Below are 24,562 nucleotides of genomic sequence, written 5' to 3' on the forward strand. Positions count from 1 at the left end.
TTCCTGTCCCCTCTTCCCATTGGGTAAATCATCCTACCTCTTCACCGCCCTCACTGAGTGGACGTCTGTTCCACTGCCACGCCTTGAATACGAATGTCAATAAATGATGTAAGACAAGAGTTATTCTTACACCTGTTAGCTATGAAAGAAAAATGTCTGAATACTTTTTTCTTCTTCTTTTAATGGCCAAGGTTTCGGTCTAGAGACCTACCTCAGTGCTCAAGAGAGAGAGAAAAAGATTTAAGTGTGCCCAGTCACTGCACCCTGAGGAAGGTCACTAGACCGAAAGGTTGGCCGTTTAAAAAATAAAATAAAAGGATTTAAGTGTGCAGACATTTTTCTTTCAGTTTGCGTTTTTGTTTTGCACCTTTTAATCGCAAGTGGGGTGTGTAATTGGTTTTAATTACACCAGTTAGCTAACCATCCCTAACCCCTAAAAAAATGCCCCAATGGACTCACATCATGCCACTGTAAACATTTGCATTTTTATGGTATGGCAATCTGCAGCCTAACGACCTCCACTTGTTATATACAGGTACATATATCAGGCTCAACACAGCATAGTATCCTCCTCCTCCTCCTCCTCCTCATCATCATTGTCATCATCATCATCTTTCTCTCTAGGCCTATTCATGAATTTCTATTCGCTTCCAAAGTTTTGACATTTTGTCAAATTTCCAATGTTCTGTACATCATATGAAAAGAAAAAGTTATGTTAATATGTGAACTAAAACTCTGAACTTTGCACGCACACGCACACGCGCACACGTACGCACGCACGCACACACGCACACACGCACGCACACACACAGGAGGCCTCTGCTCTCATTGGGTAAGAGAATTCTTGGTTGACACGTTGCTTAGTTAGTCCATGTGGAGATTGTAATATGACACTCATTGTGGCCAACATATCAACGAACAGTTTACTCTTTATCATGATTTCACATGAAAATGACACACAAATGAGCTTGTAGCTGGACATAGCTGGACTCCTTTTGAATTGTACCACATTATATCTGGATCTGGATATCTAACGGCCGTGACTGTCACAACCACTCTGCAGTGTGGATGCAAATATGGACAACAGGCGTATACATGGGGGTTTGAGAATGCCAATTTTATGATTAGAATTTTATGTTTGTGAGGACACTTCACATGTCAAGCTTTTTTATTATTACAAATCATAAACCAACCAAGTTATATAGTTAAGAATTGTTGTAATGTGATACGTATACATGCAAAACATTGATGTAATGTGATACACATATTATGGACCTTTCCATAGTGGTGATCTCTCTCTTTAGAAATGACACTGTAAGACTTTGATGGTTTTATGATAAACACGTCGTCAATAAGGTCCTTTAAATCAGTGGTTCTTAACCTGGGGTGCAGGCACCCCCTGGGGGTGCGCCTTAGATTTCAGGGGGTGCGCGGGATTTTGATTATGTTAAGGTTGCGACCAAAAGTTTGGTTGGGAACATTATATGTAATCCAATTTAAGACAAAATCAAAACATGTTTGGTACCCATTTATAAGTCATTAAGGTATTGATTAGTCCCAAACAAGAATTATTGCAATTAATCACTTAAAATCATTTTTAGTATGTATACACATGTAGAAGTTTCAGTTGGGGGTGCGCGACTTCTCTTCGGCACAGGAAAGGGGGTGCGTTAAGAAAAAAGGTTAAGAACCACTGCTTTAAATGCCACGTGCCAAGGTTTTATTTTGTATTTTGTACAGTATTTGTGACTTGGAATAAATATATTTTCATTGTTACCTATTATAGCCATTATTTCAATTACACATTTGTACACAACATGTACACTGCAAGTCTATCTACAGTAGATGGCACTGCCATCCATTTTTTTAGGCAGACATCTAACGGCAGGCCTGATGGTAGAAGAGTACATAGAATCCTGAGCTTGGACCTTAAAAACATTTTTAAAATAAGAAAATCCTTATACTTATTATTCTCAATCTTTCTGCAAACTATATATTCTATAAAGGGTATATATTATTCTTGCAAACAAACTCTGCCAAGCCTGAAATCAGGGACTGAGTCTGAGTACTGTTGCCCAGCTACAGTTTGGCTTGGTCTATGAGACTGCATTTTTACATTGCATGTGCAATGAGACAAAAAAAATAAATAAATAAAATAAAAGATGTGGTCCATTTTGAAAGGCAGCAGCCTAAAGTTTGACTTGGTGTATAACACTGCTGGTCCTCCTCTTGGAAGTTGTCACCTTGTCCTTGGAATGACCAACCCTGAGAAAAAGGAAAATACATAAATTAATGAATAAAATAAAATAAAAATATTAAAATTATTATAATTAATAAAAAAATCAATCAAAGAGGTAATGAGATACGGACAGTATGACGCTATAGTATATGCAGAGGTGGCCAAAGTAAAAGTAGAAGTAAAATATAAAATAATTAATCTTCCATTGTGTCCTTCTAGCTCAAGTAACTACACTGAGCAACAAGAGTTAAGGGGGATTCATACTTGTCGTGACTGGCGCTACCCTCCTTCATACTTCACTCGCGACGATGGTGCGCGCCGTCACGTGACCCAAAATGACGTCACACACCGTGGCGCGAGCTGCCGTGGCGCGACGTTGTGCACCCCACATTTTTTGTAACTTGTCGTGCGCCACCAGCGACCATGCAGGTAGGCAGACAAAGCAGGAGTTGCGAAGAGAGGCTACAACTACTGTAGGCTACTACAAAATGGATCCTGCATCATTTTGAGGATAATAAAATGTCCTAGAGAGTTATTTTATCTTCTCTCTTAAATGTTGTTCAGTCAAACAATTGTTTACTTTGTTCAGAAGCACGTTCTGTTCGGCGATCTATTTATAAATTCTGCCGCCAGAACAATGCTCTCACATGGTCTTGGAATGATCTGGCAATGTAGGCTACAACAAAAAAAAAATATGTTTCAATGTGGTAAGTCACAAGTCAGACGTTCAGTAGCCCTACAGCAGCCGTGTTTGGCTTTCTATTTTATACATCCGTAGAACTCACGCTGCGAGTTGCGAAAGATACTGCCGTTTCTCTCATGAACAGCAGAGGGCACTTCCGACAATGCGAGCGAAAGCCTGTTAATGGCGCTTTTGAAGTATGAATAGTCTGGCGCAAGTGATGACGTCATTAATGGTTCTCGCGCCAAACGCGCCAAAGTGCGCACGTGAAGTATGCAGAGCCCTTAAGCCTGCAGTTACTATAGACTCTAAAGATTATAGAGCTATGTACCTGATTCTGAGCCGGTGGATCAGATTTAGATTTTTGGGTTGTTTGTGTGTGTGTGTGTGTGTGTGTGGGGGGGGGGGGGTTCAATGAGTGGGAGTGAGATGGGGAAATCATCAGGAAATGACCTAGCCCAGACCCAGTAACGGGCATAACAGAACAGTAGGTGCCTTAGCTGTTTTGGCCTAGGCCGCCACTCACCGTTTGACGGTCTGCATCTCCTCAATGGTCTCAGGGAGCACCTGGCCAGAGGTCTCAGGCAGCATATAACAGAGCATGCCAGAGAACACAGCCAAACTCCCAATCAGCAGGTAGGGGATGTACTTATAATAGCTTCCTATTGGAGAGATTGGAGAGAGAGAGGGGGGGGGTAGACAGAGAGAGAGAGAGAGAGAGAGAGAGAGGAAGAGAGAGAGAAAGAGAGAGAGAGAGGAGCGAAAGAGAGAGAGGGAGGGAGAGGGGGTGGGGGGGCAAAGTTATAGCATCATGACAATGTAGTATGTACCCAAGACCGAAGGGCATGAATTTAAAAAAAAACAACAAAAAAAACAGATGGACTAGCCTAATGCAATGAAGCGTAATGTAAAAGATAAAATCTTCTTGGACAGCCAAAAGTATTGTGCTTGATGCCAGGTGCTTGTGAAATTCAGCCAGGTTAAAATTATTGTAAAGAAACGATTCATGTTTTTCTTACTTATGTGGTTCTCAGAAACAAACCATGAAACATGTGGCTCAGTTTAAAAGGATGACTAGCGTCCAATGTGTACTTTGGGTAAAAACGTCAAACTAGGCCAGTGTTTCACAAAGTGGGGCGGAAGTGGGCGGGGGGGGGAGGGGGCGCGGAGGCATCTCAGGGGGGGCGTGTGACATCTGATTTTGGGTTTTTTCCCCCCCAAGGAAATTATTTCCTGTCTCGCCAATAAGTCAATACGTTTAAAGCCCTCTCCAACATTATATTATTAATTGTCATGAATTTGAATAGCATTTAAAATGAACACACATCTGCATTGGACTGCAGTCCCTCTTTGTTTAATCTCCACCAGTCACTTTTCTTTTGATTCTGCGCAGCGATCGCAAAATCAGTCTGCGCGAGTAGGCTACTGCTGTTGCTTTGGGGACTCGGAACCATTCAGACCCTCTGAAGAGGGGAATGATGGAAAAAGTTTGAGAACCGCTGAACTAGGCAAACGATGACAGGTGTCCTGCTGTGTCTGCTCCATGTGTGCTTCATGTAAAAACGTGTTAAAGGGTAAATGATGATTGGTGTCCAATGTGTTCCACGTGTGCTCCATGTACAAACGTTTACCTAGGTAAATGAATGGTGTTCAATGGGCCGCTGACAGCTTTGGCTGGGCCCTGGGACAAATTCATCTGAAAGGGCCCTCTGCCCAATATATACAATGTAATATGGACCCAATTCTGGGCCCCCATTCTCCCTTGGCCCGGGACAACAGACCCCTTTGTCCCCCCCCTGTCGGCTTCCCTGGCTGCACGTGTGCTTCATGTAAAAACGTGTACCAAGGTAAATGTTGACTGGTGTCCAATGTGTTACAGGTGTGCTTCATGTAAAAACGTGTACCAAGGTAAATGATGAATGGAGAGATGATGGTTCCGATGCGTGCGGACATCGAGCAGGTCCCCATGGCCATGTTGCGCACCACGGTGGGGAAGAGTTCAGAGGTCACGGCGTACACCACGCAGAACGCCGTGGTGATGCCAAACTTGCCCACCATCTCCAGGAGGATGGCCACCTCTGGTAGATCTGCAGAGTACATGCACATTTATGACAGATATTATCATTTATGGGTAGCCGTGGTGTAATGGTGAGAGACTTGGCCTGTAGGTCGCAGAGTTGCAAGTTCAAGCCCCACCCACCCTTACCAATCCCTCCCTCCCTCCATGGCTGAAATGTCCTTGAGCAAGGCACTTAGCTCCAGACTGTAAACAGTACTCTAAGTCGCTTTGTATATGTAAAAGCGTCAGGTAAGTGTAATGGAATTTGCAGACAGCCATCTATTATCTAGCCTGGTTTTGGCATCCACTAATACTCATTTCATTTGCGCAGAGGGTCTGGAACCTAAGTTCTGGGAGGGGGTTGGTCTTGCTACGAGACAATCGGCCAAACAGAAAAGAGGGGAGGAATGAGGGAGAGTGGCACATATTTCAAACATTTACGGAGTTCGGCCCTCCCACCAATAATCGTTTTTCGATGTCATGAACAAATTTTAACGACTGGATGAAACAGGTTGCGTGTTGCAAATTTTCACCCCTTACTCCACGAATGAAATTAGTACATAATTTTCTTGTTGCCAATATGTCATTTTTATTATTGACGTCATCGTAATAAGGAACTACTGTAGTAGGCTCTTGTTGATTGTGCTGAACACATGTCTTACAAGTGACTTATATAGACAGTAGCCATGTGTCAGTTAGTGGCTAACATGCTGACCTTACAGTACTGTCAAGTGTTTCTGCACTCACCTGGGGGTACGAGTTGGATGAAGAGGATCACACTGCCGCCCAGAAAGAGTGTAGAAGACTGGCAGAAACGGCGGGGGCAGTACCTGTCACATGGTCCATTTAGCACATTAATGGACATAACTTGTAAATTTACTTTACTGCAGTTAGCCAAAATATTTTTCATTTTTTAGATCGGTTGTTCAACAGGTAAACATGTCATTTACATGAAAATAACAAAATACATATACATCATAATAAAACCAATGGGTAAAATGACATAATATATGTAAGACAAGAAGGTACAGTATATTTCGTTTAACGAGGGAGAGAAAATAAGAAGAAGAAGAAGAAGAAGAAGAAGAAGAAGAAGAAGAAGAAGAAGAAGAAGAAGAAGAAGAAAACATGAGAAAAAAAGAAGTGAAAAATAATCACATGATATTGTGGCATCAGTGCAACTAGTCATATTTACTAATAGTTATGAGTGCCGCCCTACAGACACAGGCTGTGTGATGTCACACGCAGGAGGCCAATAGGCTAACTAATAGAGGGGCTGGCAGTATGAGAAATACCTCAGTAACAGCATGGCCACGACGTAGGCCGGGAGCTCCACAACAGCGGACAGGAAGAAGTTAAAATAGGGGTCCCCGTGCAGGTTGGTGGTGTTCAACAGCAGGGCGAAGTATGACATGGTTATGACCATCCTGTGACGGGGGGGAACCAGGGCGAAGATACAGTCATTACTCTGAGCAATAACGAGCTATGATTGCAGAGTGCCAACTGATACTGCAGAGTGCCAACTGATAGCCTGATTATCATCGACTTTCAAATCTCTTCGAGACTTGGTCAGACCTACATCAATCAGTAACAAGGTGACATTATCCCCTAGGAGGCGGTAAAACAACATTGATGAAAAACATCAGGATACCGGATCGAGACGGTTGGGCTACGACACAAGGCTGAAAAACTACATCTAGTGTTCTATATCCACGGTCAGGTGTTAAGGGGAAGTGTTGGAGTAGGGTGGCAGGCAAGTAAAAACTTAATTTCTTCCTAGCCCACAAGTGGAGCATGGTTGGAAAACCAATCAAGAGCTCCGTAATATATCTACAGTAGCAGAACGGACTCTAACTGGGTCTGCTACATCCACCTCATTATGAACAGTTACAAGGGTGGCGCCATCACTATTTGGGTAGCAGCATCCTTGCTTGTTTCCATAACGGTAGGGACACATAGGAGGCGAAGCGAGCGAAGCGAATAGAGGCGAAATCCAACCGTCATTAGGTCGTCGCGGCGAATCAAATGGAATGGAACAGTAATGTTGTTGATTTGATTGGGCCGCGGCAGGCGAATTCGCTCCTCATTTGCATAACATTAAACTTTTTTTAATAATTTCGCTGCACTTCGCTCCTGTTCGCTTGCTTTCGCTTGCCATCACTTGCCTTCGCCTCTCTCATAGGAATGAATGGCAAAGTTCGCAAATTCGCGTGTATGTGTCCCTACCGTAATGCACTGGCTAGAGTGAAATGAAACTGAAGCACTAATTGGCGACATCCTAGATAGCCTTGTTGGGACAATGAACCAACCAACAAATCACATGCAGTAGTAGGCAGTAATGGTGCTCGGAGTGTGAAGTGAAGCGTAATGGCGGACCAGAGTGTGGAGCAGATGAGGATGAGAATGACAGCATTGCAGCTCCTCAGGATGTCCAGCATGTTGTGCTTTTTGTCCTGCTTCGCCTTGGCCTCCAAGACCTGAGAAACACAATACAATACATGACTAGAGGTGCACCGAAATGAAAATTTGGGGCCAAAACCGAAACCGATTAATAATTAATCACTTGGCCGAATTCCGAAACCGAAACCGAATATTACAATTCAGTCAAAAGTTATGAAAAGTTAGTTTTTTTCACCATTTTTAAATATTGGTTAAATCTACGGTTTACAATAAATGTTTTGACATGTTTTTGAAAGAAAATAAATGTGTATTTGAAGTCTTCAAATGCTACACAGTAAAAAAAGAAATGTTGTTTTTACGGAAAATTGCTGGCAGCAGTGGTTGCCAAAGTCTACCTTTAAAAAAATAACGGTATATTTCCTTTTTACATTTTACGGTAAGATTATGGCAGCAGTGGTTGCCAAAGCCTACCGTTAAATAAATAACGGTATTATTTTTTTTTACATTTTACGGTAAAATTATGGAAGCAGTGGTTGCCAAAACAGATTGGACAGATTATATTCAGGTGAGTTCAATTATAGAGTTACAATCAGACAACTGATTGGACTGATTATACTCAGGTGAATCCAATTATAGAGTTGCAATCACAGACAACTGATTAGACTGATTCTACTCATTGGAGTCCAATAAACATCAACTTAATTAGATACCTAAATAAATGCCCAATTGCCAGATTGTCTAGTGCAGGCAGGTGGACCAGTCTAGTATCATCAATGAAAGGTATGCAAAACCATTCTTTTTTTAAAAAAGGCCTGAAAATAACTTTAAGGAAAATGAAGGCCAAAGCTAGCGGGGCAAGCAAGCTAACAAACAAGCTAGTTAGCAAGCCACCATGCAGCCACCCTTACAACGTGACCTGCTAGCCGGGCCGGCCAGGTGAGGGGGCGGCCGGCCGACCAGCCTTACAACCAGCCAGCCAGCTAGCTAGCAACCAGTGAGCAGTACAATGCAACAGTCCCTGTTTAAATACATGTTCAAGTGAACCATGTGACCCGAGTGATGAAGCATTTGGCAGGTGCAGGCAGTAAGTTAATCATTGCATGACAGCCCTTAGCACTCAGGTGAGGTCAGGAATTGATTGATAGATTGATTTGGATGGGGTAGAATGACAGTTTCAAATAGACTGGGCTACTTCTAAGAGCTCAATGGATTACTGTCCCATGTAGACTTTTTCAGATTATAATAGGTATATTTTACACATTAAATGAGGCTAAACTGTAGGCTGTTACCGGAGAAATAATAAGTTACAGTGAATTACTGCAAAATGTGCAAACTGTTGCCATTTGCAGTCCTTAACTGTTGCACAGTTTATTCAGTTGCCAGCTTCATTGTTGTCAAATCTACAACGTGGAGGCACCTGGAGCCAAGCAGACAGGCAATATGTTTTCTGTGGAGTAATTAATATTCAATTCATTATAACCTCCATTGCTTTCTGTTGGGTAGGAGGAATGCAAAAAAAAGATATTCTGAATTTTGAAGAGGTTTACCGTGTCAATTTGCCTCTCAATCGAAAACTCTGATGGCAAAGCCTCAAAGTCCAATAAGGGAAAAAATTATTGCGGTGGAGAATTTTTCGCAGGATGAACTACAACACATGCAGAGGGTTGTACTCTAAGTTAATACTCATTGATGGCTACTAATCAAATAGCGTGTTGACATCAAACTCTGCCTGTTACAACCAGCCTATCAGTGGTTTGACAAGTTACACCTGGAACAAGTGCAATCACAAGAGATCTATTGGACTAAAAGAGGATAAAAAGCCTAACACGACCAGAAAGAGCACCTACTTTTTGTAGTATACACAATGTGAAGAAAAGCAGAACAGAGTTCTTTGTCTGTTGGTTCACAATTTGGTTCACTAACAGAGGATTGAGTTTGGTTCACTTATAGGGGACTCAACAAAAATGGCTGCTCATGTTGCCAAAACATTTGAAAATTGGGGAGGCATGTTTTTCATAACTCTCAAGGGAGTTAAACATTAACTCTCTAGCTCTCTTAGCTCAACAACTCGGATCCAGAGGAGTCAAATAACACTCTAGTGTTGCTGCAACTCTTGATTTTGATTGATTTTGGCTGAACACCAGTCTAACTCTGATCAATCGAACTCTGGCAAATTTGCTGTGTACATATGTGTACACCAGTGAAAAATAAAGTCATGTACCGTTTCTTGACTACTTCATCTTCATTTAACGGTATTTTCCAATATTTTCTTTTCAGTGAACAGTTCAGTATTTTCTACATATTGACACCAGTGAAAAATAAAGTTATGTACCGTTTCTTGACTACTTCATCTCACTTAACGGTATTTTCCAATATCTTCATTTACAGAGAACAGTCCAGTATTTTCTACATATGACACCTGTCAAAAATAAAGTTATGTAGCGCTTTTTGACTAAATAGTGGCTTGCCATATTTAGTACAGAGATAGACTGTTTTACATTTTACGGTCACTGACTGTTGCAATTTGACAGTTTTTTGCCGTAATTTCAACAGGCATTTTTTACAGTGTAGAGTAGAACTGAAATTAGTTTAATTAATGCCCATTTTCAATTCATTTTCTATTCGGTCTCCGATTCGGCCACTCAATTGACTTTCGGCCGAAAACCGAAAGTATCTTTTTTTGCGTTTTCGGCTGAATATTTTCTGCGGCCCAATTTTCGGTGCACCTCTATACATGACAATAGTGTTTCTCAACAGGGGAGTCTACAGCCCCATGGGGACACTAGAGAACTCTTGGCGGGCGCTGAGAAAGAGGCGGTTAAGAAGGGGCGGTACTTCGTTGTCATTTGGGGGAATTAGTCCATGTTATTTTTTAATACTAAGGTGGATGTTTGCAGGCTTATGATGAGGTGAAGGGGGCTTTGAGAAGCTTATGATGAGGTCAAGGGGGTGTTATCAAAAAATGCTGAGAACCACTGCTATATTGTTACTCAACGGGGAACCTACAGCCCCACGGGGGCATTAACGAGCTCTTGGGGGGCATTGAGAGCTAGGCAGCTGAGATGGAGGCACTCGGTCACAAATGGGGAGTGGTGGGAGGGCCCATTCAAAGGTAATGGGAGCTCTCACATTCTAGAAAGCTATACATAGTAATCATACAACAACATCATCAATAATCCCTCCTGCCCTTGAGAGATGTGGGTCAGCAACCCTCCCTCAAATTATATTGTTATAGGGTTCAGTAGTCCACCAGTCCAACAAGGCTTTCTTTACGGTGTGAGGTTAAAAGCAGAGCCATGCAGCTTACCTCGTCAGGTGTGAAGATGACCTCTGGCACGGGGACCCTGTTCATCCGGGCTGCTTTCCTAAGGATGGCCTCGGCCTCCTCCACACGGCCCTGGGACAGCAGCCAGCGCGGAGACTCGGGAATCACCCTGTGGGCAGGGCCGAATTAATGCACATAGATATGGCTACAGCGCCCCACCTGCCAGGGGGGCCCCAATTGGCCGGGGAGGGGGGGCTCAATATAATTGGAGAAATGTAGCAGGATCCAGTATTGATCATTTAGTCTACCGTGTCAATCAGAGTTTTAAATCTTTTTAGTACTTCATAACATTTATATATATATATATATATATATATATATATATATATACGTATATATATATATATATATATATTTTAGACATCCTACAATTCCAGCCTTGTTTTTCTTTTCCTTTTTTCCATTCTTTATTGTTCCTTTTGTTTTAAAGATATAGACGCTGTATTTTTGTTGCTGCCTACCTTTGGTGCCACCCACTATCATGTGATCCACCTCACCTGCAGCTTGTGACCTCTCACCTCCCCTTTGATAAGATGCACCCCTGTCTTTGTTCTGAGTACCATGCACTGATGAAGGCTTGATAGCCGAAACGCGTTTGCTTTTTGGACATGGTGGTAATATAAATAAATAATGAGACGCATTTTGTGAGTGCGGATTTTTCTTCCTTAAATCTTTTTAGTACTCCTCTTGGTTTGGAATTGTGACGCTGTCGTCTATGCAATTTTGTTATGAAATTTGCCTTCGGTGGGGGCCCCACAGCAACCTGTAGCCGAGGGGCCCCAGGCCTTCTTAATCCGGCTCTGCATGTGGGGGACCACAAGGAGAGACCACAAGTGTGTATCGCATACAGTACATGCACAGGCCCGGCGACTGCACTACTATCACATTATACAGGGTCTTTAGTGGAAGCCTTTAGTTCAGAGGTTCTCAACCTTTTTTGAACAAAAGCCCCCTTGACCTCAACATAAGTCTCCGAACGTCCCTTTGACCTCATCATAAGCCTCCCAACGCCCCCCTTAGTATTAAAAAATAAAATGAACTAATGACCGTAAAATGGCAACAAAGCACCGCTTTACATAAGTTCTTCACTCCCGTTTTTCATTTTCGGAGGGTTCCACCAACTTTGACTACCTAGTCATTCTAGCATGCTTTCATTCTGACTGCAAAACTTATTACAACAGCTCATAATGATGAGTACAGACAGTCTGAGTGTCTGCGTATGCTTATATGATTGTATGACCTTGGCTGTGGCTGGTAACACTTTCAGTGTCACTAGCCAATTTGGCTGGCTGCTAATTCCTTGGTATAAAATATGCATTATAGTTGCCTATATTCTGTTGTTTGCCCTTTGTCTGCCAATTGCTTGTATTTAAGTTCACGAAAAAGCTCAGTAACTCAGTTTGTATTTGCTTGATATACTTCCATGTCACCTTAGGCGTACACTATCATGATTAAGAAAAACAAACAATATAAAATCTGTGGCTGGTGGAATACCTGAATGGCTAGTTACTCGGGAAAACCACTAGCCACAGTGGCCGGTGGGTGAAAAAGTTAATGTCAAGCCCTGGTATGTACACTATGTACGTACATTATGTACTCTATGTACACTATGTGTGTGCACATTCACCACCGTACCACCAGAGGGGGATGTAGAGCAATCCCGAGGCAGCCATGGGGATGATCAGGAGTCTCCACTCCCGCAGGTAGTAGGCGAAGAAAGGCAGCAGCATCTGGCCCACACCAGAGGCCATGAACACCCCCAGAGAGCAGAACATCACACGAGTGGCCGGACTCAACATCTCACAACCTGTCCCACACAGGACACGGAGAGAAGGAGAACATAGACTGTATGTAAGAGTGGAATGAATGGACACACACACACACACACACACACACACACACACACACACACACACACACACACACACACACACACACACACACACACACACACACACACACACATACAAACAGATAGAGACACACCCACACACACAGAGACAGAGACACACAGACAGACACATACACACAAACACGTACGCATGCATGCACGCACGCACGCACACGCATGCATTGCACACACACACACACACACACACACACACACACACACACACACACACACACACACACACACACACACACACACACACACACACACACACACACACACACACACACACACACACGATTTCCAGCCCAATACTCATAAACGGCAGGGAGGTACTAATCCTACTCAATTTGACTTTAAAACTCTTTCTATGGCCATCAATCTACAGCAAAAACCTGCCCAATATGGTTATCTAAAACAGCCCCATTGTGCAGGAAACTTCTTAATCCATTGTGTCCTGGAGACACGTATACGCTGCATTCAGGTTCTTGAGTTTTGAGCTGTTTTATTAAAAATGTGGGTAAGTTAGAGCACCAAGCGAGAGCAGCGCCCAGCAAAGAACATTCCCGCTGCTACATAACAAACAGTGTTGCCAGATTGGGTTGTTTCTCTCCCAATTGGGTTGTTTAGGATGGCCGTCTGTGGGTAAAAATGGGAAAGAAGGGCATTTGAGTTTTTCTGCACATTTATGGCCATAGTCAATCAATAGACAAGTTCAAATTGATGTAGTGCTTCCAGGCGGGTTTTGAGCTTTTTTTGGGCTGGAAATCATCAGTCTCATCTGGCAACCCTGATAACAAAACCTGCTGCTGTAACAACCCCAACCCTGAAGGAAGCCGACGGGGGGGGGGGGGATGGGGAGGGTACAAAGGGGTCAGTTGTCCCGGGCCCAGGGAGACGATACACTACATTGTATCTACTGTATTTGGGGAAACTTTCAGATGACTATAGAGCTTGAATGTCCCGCCCCTTAGTTTCGCATTTCACGGGACCTAAGCTGACCATCTAACAACATGGTAGCGAGTAAATATCTTCCGATCTCAGTCATTACATGCGCTGGGCTACAAATATGCTGTTTAAAAGGCTAGATAAAGATTATTCATGCAGAAGTATCAATGTTTTGTTCCGAGGCCAGCTTTCTAAAAAGTTTAGGGGTTCGTACGAAAAATTAAACAAAAATATCAGAAACAACATATGCGGAGCTCGTGGCACAACTCGAAGGGATCGAAATATCATTTTAATACCGCCATTGGATTAAATGCAACGATTTTCGGCTAAAAACGCTGTTGAGGTCCCATGAAATCGGGGGAAGTGACGTCACTTTCAAGCTCTATGTCCCAGGCCCGGCACAAACCTGTCAGCGGCCTTGCCAACCCTTTTAGCCAATGGGCAGGGGGTCGTACCGAGCACGTAGGCAATGACGTAGTTGGAGAAGCCGCTGGCTCCGACGAAGAAGAAGATGGCGGTGAAGGCCTCCCAGCTGGGAGAGAAGATCTGGATGAAGATGGTCAACGTCTGCATAACCATGGTGCCAAACAGCACAGGACGCCTACCATACCTGTACAACACACACACACGCACACGCACGCACACACACAAGCATGCACACACACACGCACGCACCCACGCACACACACAAGCATGCACACACACACACACACACACACACACACACACACACACACACACACACACACACACACACACACACACACACACACACACACACACACACACACACACACACACACACACATTTATGCACGTTACGCATTTACGATTACAACTGACACTCAGCATTACAATTGCGGAGTCCACACAACCAAGTCCATTCAACTTTCATCTTATCATACAACACCTATAAGCAGGTCTAGACAATGGCACTAGTGTAGTGTGTGGGTAGCACTGACAGTTACCGCGCGAATAGACCAGGCGCGATGCGAGTCAAGCGACAGAGTGCAGCAGCAAGCGATACGAACGATTGAGGAGACTAGAGTATGTCCGTACAGGCAGAAGGCAAAGCATTCAAGCATTCCGATTGGCTGTGGTCACTGACCTCTATACAGTCATTGGCTGTCGCGGCTTGTCACCGAACCGCGTCATAGAAAGTTGAAAAGATTTCAACTTCAAACTGTTGCAAATCGCTCTAGTCTCCAGAATCGCTTTTGTCGCGCGACTCAGTACAAAGTCAAATACTTCCGTCGCTCGCCTCGCTCAGATCGCAGCTGGTGTATTTCTGCGGTTAGACTCCTGACCTGTTATCAGTGGTCACAAGTCTGTTATCAGTTCATGCCACCTTGAAACGTGCATGCACATACACAATAAAAACACCAGCGTCGTTATAACTGTTACTAAAGAGTTGGAATTAGGTAACATTTGGTCCCACTCAAAAATAGTGGTGATTTTACACTTCCAAATTGTCAATACAATCATACACAGAGTTAATTGTTCTCAATAATGGTGGAAACATTGCTGTAGAGTTGAAATTACACCTGCAAAATGTTACCTTGAGTTTTCACTCCATGCTACAGGAATTTGACTCTCCACAGTGTTGTTATTGCTCTATCTATACGTGTATGTATGTCAATCACTAAAGTTACTCTACTCTATATACTTAACTCCAAAACTCTGACACCTGATCTTCACGGTGTACTCCACCCCACTTTCATTCCCACTCAGACACGTGTGTACAGTACTCATAGCAGTCAATATATGTTTATGACCTTGCAGTCAGTTTGAGATAAGAAGACACCCATTCTTATCTTTCCATCCTCACATTAAAGGGGTATGCCACTATTTTGGGGCTTAATACAGTTCAAATCGGTGGCTGGGGTTTATAAAGGTGGTGAAGTGTCTTATTTTTCATGTTAAGCGTTGTCTTGCTTTAAGACAAGTTAAAGGAGGGAATATGTTGCTAAGCTAGTGAAAGTCAATGTATCCGTGTAGCAAGATTTTACGCAACCAGGGATGCTGTCCTTGGTTTCAGCTTGATGACATGAGTGAACGAGCTCCAGTCGCTGGTATTTCAGTTTGAATAACTATGCGCTACGTATATTATTGACATGAGTGGTGTCATTGGTTAGACAAGCCAATTTACACAATTTCATTCAGACAAGCCGAAGTAACATGTAAGTTGATAAGACATTCGGTTTGTTTTCACCCATACAGGGGCGTAACGCACATTTACGAGCAAAGTACCCGGATGGCCGTTCATGCCTATAAGAGTAGATTAGAAAAAGAGTGCGGTGTGGTGTGGTGCGGTGCGGTGTGGAGTGGTGCGGCGTGGTGTGGAGTGCGGTGGTGTGGTGTGGTGTGTGGTGGTGTGGTGTGCAGGGGTGAGGTGTGGTGTACAATGGTGAGGTGAGGCGTGGTGTACAATGGTGAGGTGTGCTGTGCTGTGGTGAGGTGAGGTGTGCTGTGGTATGCTGTGCATGTGGTGTGGTGTACAATGGTGTGCTGTGGTATGCTGTGCATGTGGTGTGGTGTACAATGGTGTGGTGTAGGCCTACTATTGTACGGTGTGCAGGGGTGAGGAGAGAAGGGGTTTGATGTGATGCATGAACGGACCTGTCGGAGAGCTGCCCAGAGATGAACGTGCCCACCAGGACGCCCAGGAAGTAGATGGAGGACGTCAGCGGCTCCTTCTGCTCATGCTCACACACCAGATCCCACTGAAGGTTCGCCAGAAAAGAAAAAAGGAGATGTAAATTCATGGTGCAAGTATAGCACTACTGTTATCTCTTATGTACATCAAGCGCCACCTACGCAACCTAGGTAGCTGAGGTGGTTGAAGAAGTTTCGCCATGAAATCGCTTTATTCGCTCTGGACACGGCATTGACATGTTTGATTTAGCTAATCACATAAGGCTCTGGCTTGACGACCTGGGCCATTCGGAGATGTGAACATTCCAATTGGTTTTTGCCAAACTGCGTCATATCATTACCATAAGATTAGCTTGACTTTAATCTTTAAAATTCACTCTGCTGGTTGCTCAGTTCGCTTCGCTCCTGGCGAATTCGCTCTGGTAGCTTTATTCGCCTTCCCTCCATAGAAAAATAATGACTTCTGCCGCTCAGCTAGCGTAGGTCACGCTTGGTGTACACAAGGCATTCCAATGTAATATGACCAATGTAATCTCTATATGAAAAATATGAAAGAAAGAAAGTGAAAAGTGAAAGCCCATTGGGAAACTCCAACTCCCATTGTCATTGTGACACAGCACTCCACAGCACACGAGTGAACACTGCACACAACGAAATTGCATTTATGCCTCACCCGTGCAAGGGGGCAGCCCTCAGTGGCGCCCCATGGGGAGCAGTGCGGTGGGACGGTACCATGCTCAGGGTACCTCAGTCATGGAGGAGGATGGGGGAGAGCACTGGTTGATTACTCCCCCCACCAACCTGGCGGGTCGGGAGTCGAACCGGCAACCTCTGGGATGCAAGTCTGACGCCCTAACCGCTCACCCATGACTGCCCATGTATGTAATAGCTGTATAGTTGTGACTCCCTGTTATCCCACTGTAGGCCTACCTTATGAGGTAGATAGATGGTGGTGTTAATGAAAAACGCTAAAAGAAACTTTTCTAAAAAGAACCCACCACAAATCTGATCCAACCAGCGCAGAGTCAGCTGATCGTAAGACAGGTACAGTGGTCGGTCAACTGGTTACACAGCCAATTTGCCTGTGTTGGATGGAAACTATTTGTATGTGTGTGTGTGTGTGTGTGGTGGGGGGGTATCTTACTTAGCATTATATTTATGTAGCGAAGGGGAGTAGAGTTGCCCAGCTGGGACTCGAACCCAGACCTTCTGGGGTAGTAAACCGGGGCTCTGACCACTACACCAAAGAGCCAGGCTTGTTGGCATGTTAGTCAGAACACACCCACAACCCTAGTGATGGTCACTCCATCACACTGCCTTCCCCTTCGGGAAGCGCAGCCATGCGCTTCACACACTCATGGTATGTGAGTATGTGCCCATCATGCTTCTCCCATCCAGTGTGCCCTGTCATCAATGCTTCACCCATCACTGGGGTCCCTCACACCGGGGTCACCAATCCTGGGGGTCCCTCACATGGAATTACAGCTCACACACTATGGGTACGCTTCCGATGGCCTCACAGTACCATCCCACTTCTGACACCATTAGTAGCGAAGGGGAGTAGAGTTGCCCAGCTGGGACTCGAACCCAGACCTTCTGGGGTAGCAAACCGGGGCTCTGACCGCTACACCAAAGAGCCAGGCACGTTGGCATGTTAGTCAGAACACACCCACAACCCTAGTGATGGTCACTCCATCACAATGTACAATATTTATTTATATACTGAGGAGACATGTGCAATTGGATACCCATAAGGGGTAGTATTGGTGATGATGGGATGACAGGATCAAGAGGGAGGGTTGTGTGCACAAAAAGGCCAACTAGGGAATAGTATATCTATGTTAACATGCATATATTGTATGTCTCTTGTGCATTTGTGTACCTAAGTCTTGTCTTGTTTGTTAATTGTAAATCACACATTCTCATGCCCATGCAAATGTTTTCTCTTGCAGAGACAATAAAGGTAAATCTTATCTTATCTTATCTTATCTTATCTAAATCCCAACACTCACATTTCAGAATATCGCAACTGTGAAAGATGTCTGTAAACCACTGCAAAAAAAAAAACTGTCAGCCCATTGCAATGCCTCAAGGGGAAGTCAAACAGTACACTTATATGACATGCCAGCCAGACTTTGGTCCTGCTCAGGTGTGCATGTGCATTATGCATAAGCCTGTGAGTGACAGAGTGTGTGTGTGTGTGTGTGTGTGTGTGTGTGTGTGTGTGTGTGTGTGTGTGTGTGTGTGTGTGTGTGTGTGTGTGTGTGTGTGTGTGTGTGTGTGTGTGTTCCCAGTCAAGATTGTTCTCTGTCCTTGTCCCTCTGTGGTGGAACGGTCTCCCAGACACAGCAAGATTGGGCACATCTCTCTTAAGGGCTCTGCATACTTCACGTGCGCACTTTGGCGCGTGTGGCGCGAGAACCATTAATGACGTCATCACTTGCGACAGACTATTCATACTTCAAAAGCGCTTTCGGTCGCATTGTCGGAAGTGCCCTCTGCTGTTCATGAGAGAAACGGCAGTATTTTTCGCAACTCGCAGCGTGAGTTCTACGGATGTATAAAATAGAAAGCCAAACACGGCTGCTGTAGGGCTACTGAACGTCTGACTTGTGACTTACCACATTGAAACATATAATTTTTGTTGTAGCCTACATTGCCAGATCATTCCAAGACCATGTGAGAGCATTGTTCTGGCGGCAGAATTTATAAATAGATCGCCAAACACAACGTGCTTCTGAACAAAGTAAACAATTGTTTCACTGAACAACATTTAAGAGAGAAGATAAAATAACTCTCTAGGACATTTTATTATCCTAAAAATTATACAGGATCCATTCTGTAGTAGCCTAGTTGTAGCCTCTCTTCGCAACTCCTGCTTTGTCTGCCTACCTGCGTGGTCGCTGGTGGCGCACGACAAGTTACAAAAAATGTGGGGTGCACGACGTCGCGACACGGCAGCTCGCGCCACGGCGTGTGACGTCATTTTGGGTCACGTGACGGCGCGAGTGAGGTCGCGAGTGAGGTCGCGAGTGAAGTATGAAGGAGGGTAGCGCCAGTCACGACAAGTATGAATCCCCCTTTAGCCTCCAAGAAGCAAGTAAAGATGCTCCTCTTTCATGAATATCTACTACTACACTAATGCTGGAGCTACTATAGTCCCAGGCCAGACTATTGACATGATGTGTATGTGTGTGTACTCTACTTTTAAAAAACTACTTTGCATCTGCACTTGTTCTGTATATTTCCTGTGCGCTTTGTATCTGCTAGTGATGTTGGCTATGATTATGTCCTTGATTGTAAGTCACTTTGGTGTAATGTGCGCGCGTGCCTGCGTGCATGCCTGTGTGTGTGTGTGTGTGTGTGTGTGTGTGTGTGTGTGTGTGTGTGTGTGTGTGTGTGTGTGTGCGTGCGTGCAAGAATGAGCTCGCCTGTGTGTGTGTCTCTGTATAGTGTACGTATCTGTGTGTCTATGCATGGATTAACTTGTATGTGCATATGTGTGTGTATGTGTATGTGTTTGTGTTTGTGTGCTCAAGCCCGTGTGAGTTTGCTGACCTTACCTCAGTGACGATGGTGGATTGGTAGACTTCTTTGCTGTACTTCCATCCGTCCAGGCATCTCTCCCGTGGGACCTGGCTGAGGTTCACATCCACATGGGGCTCCAGGCCCAGCAGGGAGTAGTTCCTCAGCGCATCCAGACTGTACCTGCCAGCAACGGGTGCCGCAGGGTAGGTGTTACAGATTCTAAGGGCCCGACAACACTGACAGGGCATCTGGAAGGATGCTGATAACATAATTTGACATTTTTGGGGCCCCGAAATTTGAATCTTTCATGGGGCCCAACATTTTAAGCTGCACCCCTGCCTGCCAATGTTAATTTCTTCAGACAAAACAAGACAGTAGAATACAGTATGTATTTATATAGCACAATAACAAGACAATGAAGTTGACTCAAAGTGCTTTACACACGTAAATGCACACGCACGCACGCACGCACGCACGCACGCACGCACGCACGCACGCACGCACGCACGCACGCACGCACGCACACACACACACACACACACACACACACACACACACACACACACACACACATACAGCAGCTCTGGAGGCTGCCATAGAATTATCTAGAGGTTCACATGAGAAAGTGTACACACCCACACACAGGGCCACTGACAGCTTTTGCTCGGCCCAGGACGAATTCATCTGAACCCAATACATCCCCTACCCAATACATACAATGTAATGGGGATCCAATTCTGGGCCCCTTATCTCTCTGAGCTAGGCACAACATACCCGGTTGCCGGTCTTAAGATCACTTTGCAGGTTCAAATCCCATCCTTACCTCATCTCACACCTCCATCCATGGCTAGTGCCCTTGAGCAAGTGCCCTTGAGCAAGAAACCAAACATTTCTCCAGGGACTGTATCTAATACCCTTTAAACAGGGCTATAAAATAACGTCCTTCCTCATTAGCCAAAATGGCTTGTAGATGTAAATCCATAGAGGTAGAAAATAGCACTAGAGAGGACCCCGCCCCCCTTTTTACGGCAATCTGTAGCGGCCATTATCTGTAGATAGATCAGAGAAATTTAAATTAACGGAGAACGAGGCTCACCTCTGTCAAAAATGGCTTAATCATGTGAAAATGTCCATCAACACACTATACAAGGACAATAGTTGAAGTGTGTTGCTAACTATGTTCATAAAATATATTATTTGATTTTTAAATGTATTTTATCGACTCATATGATTTCAGTAGATATGTAGCCTGACATTTCAAATCTGATCTTTGATTAAAGTGTTACTTTATATTTCCACACTTTTAGTTAATTTCTTCACAGGGGTGGGCGTGTTCTCCATTGACTTGCATTGCCTGAAAGTACCTACACTACCTACGGAAGTTGGGAAGCTCCAGCTGCCATTTCCCAGTGCTGTCGCAAATTGCTGTGTCCTCTCTAGTGTTATTTTCTACCTCTATGTGTAAATCTTACTAGCCAAACACATACTCACTAATGGGTCAAAGTGGCTAGTAAGATGATTTCAAACTGAATTTTCACCAGCATTTGGCTGGTTGGCTGGTGTTAATTTCTGCAAGTCGCTATGGATGAAAGCGTAATGTAATGTAATGTGATTTTTTGTCAATACCTGCTGCAGGAGCTCCGTCTCAGCTCTGCAGTGCCCGCCGCCTCCTCCAGAGGGATGCTGACGTTCCTCCAGCCCTCGCTGATGTTGCTCTGCTGGGGTACCAGGCACTCGTGGGGCGGCGTGTCGCCCACAAACACGATGTAGATGCCCACCAGGCCGTTGGGCAGGATGCTGAAGGCCAGCGAGAAGAAGATGAGGCACTGGAAGCGGCCCCAGGAGCCCAGGAAGGAGGTGATCTCGTCGTACTCCCTCATCCTTCTCCGCTATCGGCTCGGCTCCGCTCTACTCTCTGGCACAAAGTGTGGTTATCCAGCCAATCATGCTTGCCTAGATATACCTCTGTATTATACAGTACTCACCTTTGCACTCTCTCTTTACGAGCGTAGACGGAGACCATGGCTGATGATTTACCCTCCTGCACAGAGGCGCATCTTGCCACCAGGCAAGGCAGGCAGCCGCTTGGGGCCCCCAAGCCCCTAGATAGTGGATAACAGCCCACACTTTACCACAGTAGTGGTGATTTTGGTTCAAATGTTCATTATTTTGCATTTTCGTTTGGGGCCCCATCTGACCCTAGAATCGCCTCTGCTCCTGCAGCATGTGTTGGCAATGTTCACCGGTTGGGAATGTTTATGTCGTTACTGTAACTTACTTTAGGCTCTGAATGTACCTCTCTGTCACTCTCAGATTATGGGCTGCTCTGAATCGCACATGTTGGTTGTCACATGTTTTTCAAAACTGGGGGTGGGGGTGACTTGCCAACTTCAGGCTGATATGACAATGCAATGTGAGTGCATTTTACAATGTATGAATGAAGACCTCTTGCAGACCTCTCTCCTTCTGCGTGGAGGTAGTGGTGGAGAGGGCCAGCCGTTTTGAATTCTTCAAGATTCAGGATTTCAAGATCTTTCATTTGTCACATGTCTTGTTGTGCTGGCCCAAATGGCTGTGACATGAAAGTCCCATTTGCTCTCTTACGTATGTGTAGTAATAATAAATATATAATTGGGGGAATTAAAGAAGTGCGGTTGAGTGATTCAGAGTCAGTGCTGCCAGATGTACGATAATTATCGTATTTGTACCATAAATGTGTCTGGTTTTTTTACTCTGTACGATCAAAAAAACATGATGTACGATAATTTCAGAGTTGTGATTCAGTTCATTAGATGCCTTGAAACAACAATTTAGGTCTTGTATAATAATTTCCTCCCAAAAGGCCCCAAAAACAATAATTTTGAGGTTTTGGTATGATAATCCAGTATTTTCCATCTGGCAACACTGTTCTGGGGTGCATATCTGGAAAGCATAGTTGTTAGCAGTTAGCAACTTCGGTAGTTGCCAATGGGAAATTGCATTGCAACCAACAAAGTAGCTAACATAGTTAGCAACTACACTTTCCAGAAATGCATCCCAGGCTGATTGTGGTGTGTGAGGACCTCTCCGGTCATGAGTCCGCTCACCTTAACCGCCATATATAGCATTGGGGCAGTCATGGGTGAGCGGTTAGGGCGTCAGACTTGCATCCCAGAGGTTGCCAGTTTGACTCCCGACCCGCCAGGTTGGTGGGGGGAGTAATCAACCAGTGCTCTCCCCCATCCTCCTCCATGACTGAGGTACCCTGAGCATGGTACCATCCCACCGCACTGCTCCCAATGGGGCGCCACTGAGGGCTGCCCCCTTGCACGGGTGAGGCATAAATGCAATTTCGTTGTGTGCAGTGTGCAGTGTTCACTTGTGTGTGGAGTGCTGTGTCACAATGACAATGGGAGTTGGAGTTTCCCAATGGGCTTTCACTTTCACTTTTTCATATACTTTCCAAGCATCTTGCACAACTTTCTTCATCACCTTTCTGAGGAGCTCCAGCTCCCCAGAACTCAAGGCCACTTGAGCACAGGGATACACCATTTTCTTTTTTTAAAGTATTTTTTGCCCTTTATTATCATAGGACAGTGTGAGAGTAGACAGGAAATGACTGGGAGAGAGAGATGGGGCAGGGTCAGGAAATGACCCCGGTCGGACTTGAACCTGGGTCCACGTGGGCAATGTAAGCCCAAATGTGGGGGGCTTAACGCGCTGCGCCACAGCACCTCCAGGGAAACACAATTGTCATATTGGTCAGGGTGGAATTCTAATCTGTAGCCCTCTGATCCAACGACCAACTTCTTAACCAATAGGCCAAGATGCCATCAGCAGTGTTCTGACTCATGACATGATCATTTTGGTCTGTGTAGTATTTTCAGAGTTAATTCTACTCAATATTGTGTAAATATTGAGAACTACAGGGTTGAAATTTCACCGGCCATGTGCAGAATTTAGACACCGCTGTGTGGCTGGGGCTGCTGGGGCCTAATGGTCTTTACGATCAGAGGGTTGCTGGTTTGAATCCCACCCTTGCGTCTCAATACACCTCCATCCATGGCTATACAAGTGTGTGAGCAAGGCACCCCAACACTGGTCCAGGGACTGTAACTAACCCTGTAATATCACTTTTGATAAGTCAGCTAAGCAAAATGTGATGACTTTATTCTCTGTTCAATGTAACTCCATTGATATTAAGATCTGAAAAGTATCCACCCTGTTGATTTGTTTATTTATTTACTTATTCAGCCTATTTTAGACTCCCTGACTGTATGGAATGGATCACAGCAGAGCAGAGTGTTTTTACACTTCTACAGATAGTGTTGACCGGAAGGCTACAGGTGTAACATAACTTCAACACTAGAGGGAGTAGCAGTACTCCAAACGGATTGCATGGGAGAAAGCTTATAAAGCAGCTTGATTTACAGATAGACTATTGGATACAGGCCCACACATATACAGAGGCGATTCTAGGGTCAGATGGGGCCCCAAACGAAAATGCTAAATAATGAACATCTGAACCAAAATCGCCACTACTGTGGTAAAGTGTGGGCTGTTATCCACTATCTAGGGGCTTGGGGGCCCCAAGCGGCTGCCTGCCTTGCCTGGTGGCAAGATGCGCCTCTGTACATATAGCCTGCAGTATATTTAGAGGGCAGAACTGTCTCTGACTCATTTCACAATGACACAATGACAATGACACGTCAACAATAATATTAGAAATGTTACTAGCCTATTATTATTTTAATAATACTATTATCATCATCATCATCATCATCATCATCATCATCATCTGTGTTATATAGCACTTTCAAAGATGCTTGTGACATGTTAAGACTAATCTTTTACTG

At 44.5% G+C, this 24,562-nt stretch overlaps 1 protein-coding gene across 1 annotated transcript; it reads right to left on the reverse strand.

Annotated features, from left to right (window-relative positions):
• Positions 1 to 2,176: 2,176 nt before the first annotated feature.
• Positions 2,177 to 21,607, reverse strand: LOC134468502 (organic cation/carnitine transporter 2-like). Its single transcript, XM_063222423.1, has 12 exons — positions 21,354 to 21,607; positions 19,763 to 19,907; positions 16,164 to 16,267; positions 14,000 to 14,154; positions 12,341 to 12,512; positions 10,688 to 10,814; positions 7,357 to 7,457; positions 6,276 to 6,407; positions 5,728 to 5,810; positions 4,826 to 5,008; positions 3,448 to 3,583; positions 2,177 to 2,265 (listed from the first exon to the last, which is right to left on the reverse strand). Exons 1-12 carry the CDS (start codon positions 21,605 to 21,607, stop codon positions 2,190 to 2,192), a joined length of 1,668 nt encoding a protein of 555 aa, XP_063078493.1. The 3' UTR covers positions 2,177 to 2,189.
• Positions 21,608 to 24,562: the final 2,955 nt, after the last annotated feature.

The sequence above is a fragment of the Engraulis encrasicolus genome, chromosome 18 (genome assembly GCF_034702125.1).
Source record: "Engraulis encrasicolus isolate BLACKSEA-1 chromosome 18, IST_EnEncr_1.0, whole genome shotgun sequence".
NCBI lineage: Eukaryota > Metazoa > Chordata > Actinopteri > Clupeiformes > Engraulidae > Engraulis > Engraulis encrasicolus.

What these genes read in the sequence shown, in the direction of transcription:
- LOC134468502 (XM_063222423.1), bottom strand. Translation starts at nt 21,607, where the DNA reads ATGAGGGAGTACGACGAGATCACCTCCTTCCTGGGCTCCTGGGGCCGC. An exon ending in TCTGGGCAGCTCTCCGACAG is followed by an intron (nt 14,155 to 16,163) that starts GTCCGTTCATGC and finishes TGTGTTGTACAG; the next exon opens with GTATGGTAGGCGTCCTGTGC. An exon ending in GAGATGCAGACCGTCAAACG is followed by an intron (nt 2,266 to 3,447) that starts GTGAGTGGCGGC and finishes CCTTTTTCTCAG; the next exon opens with GGTTGGTCATTCCAAGGACA.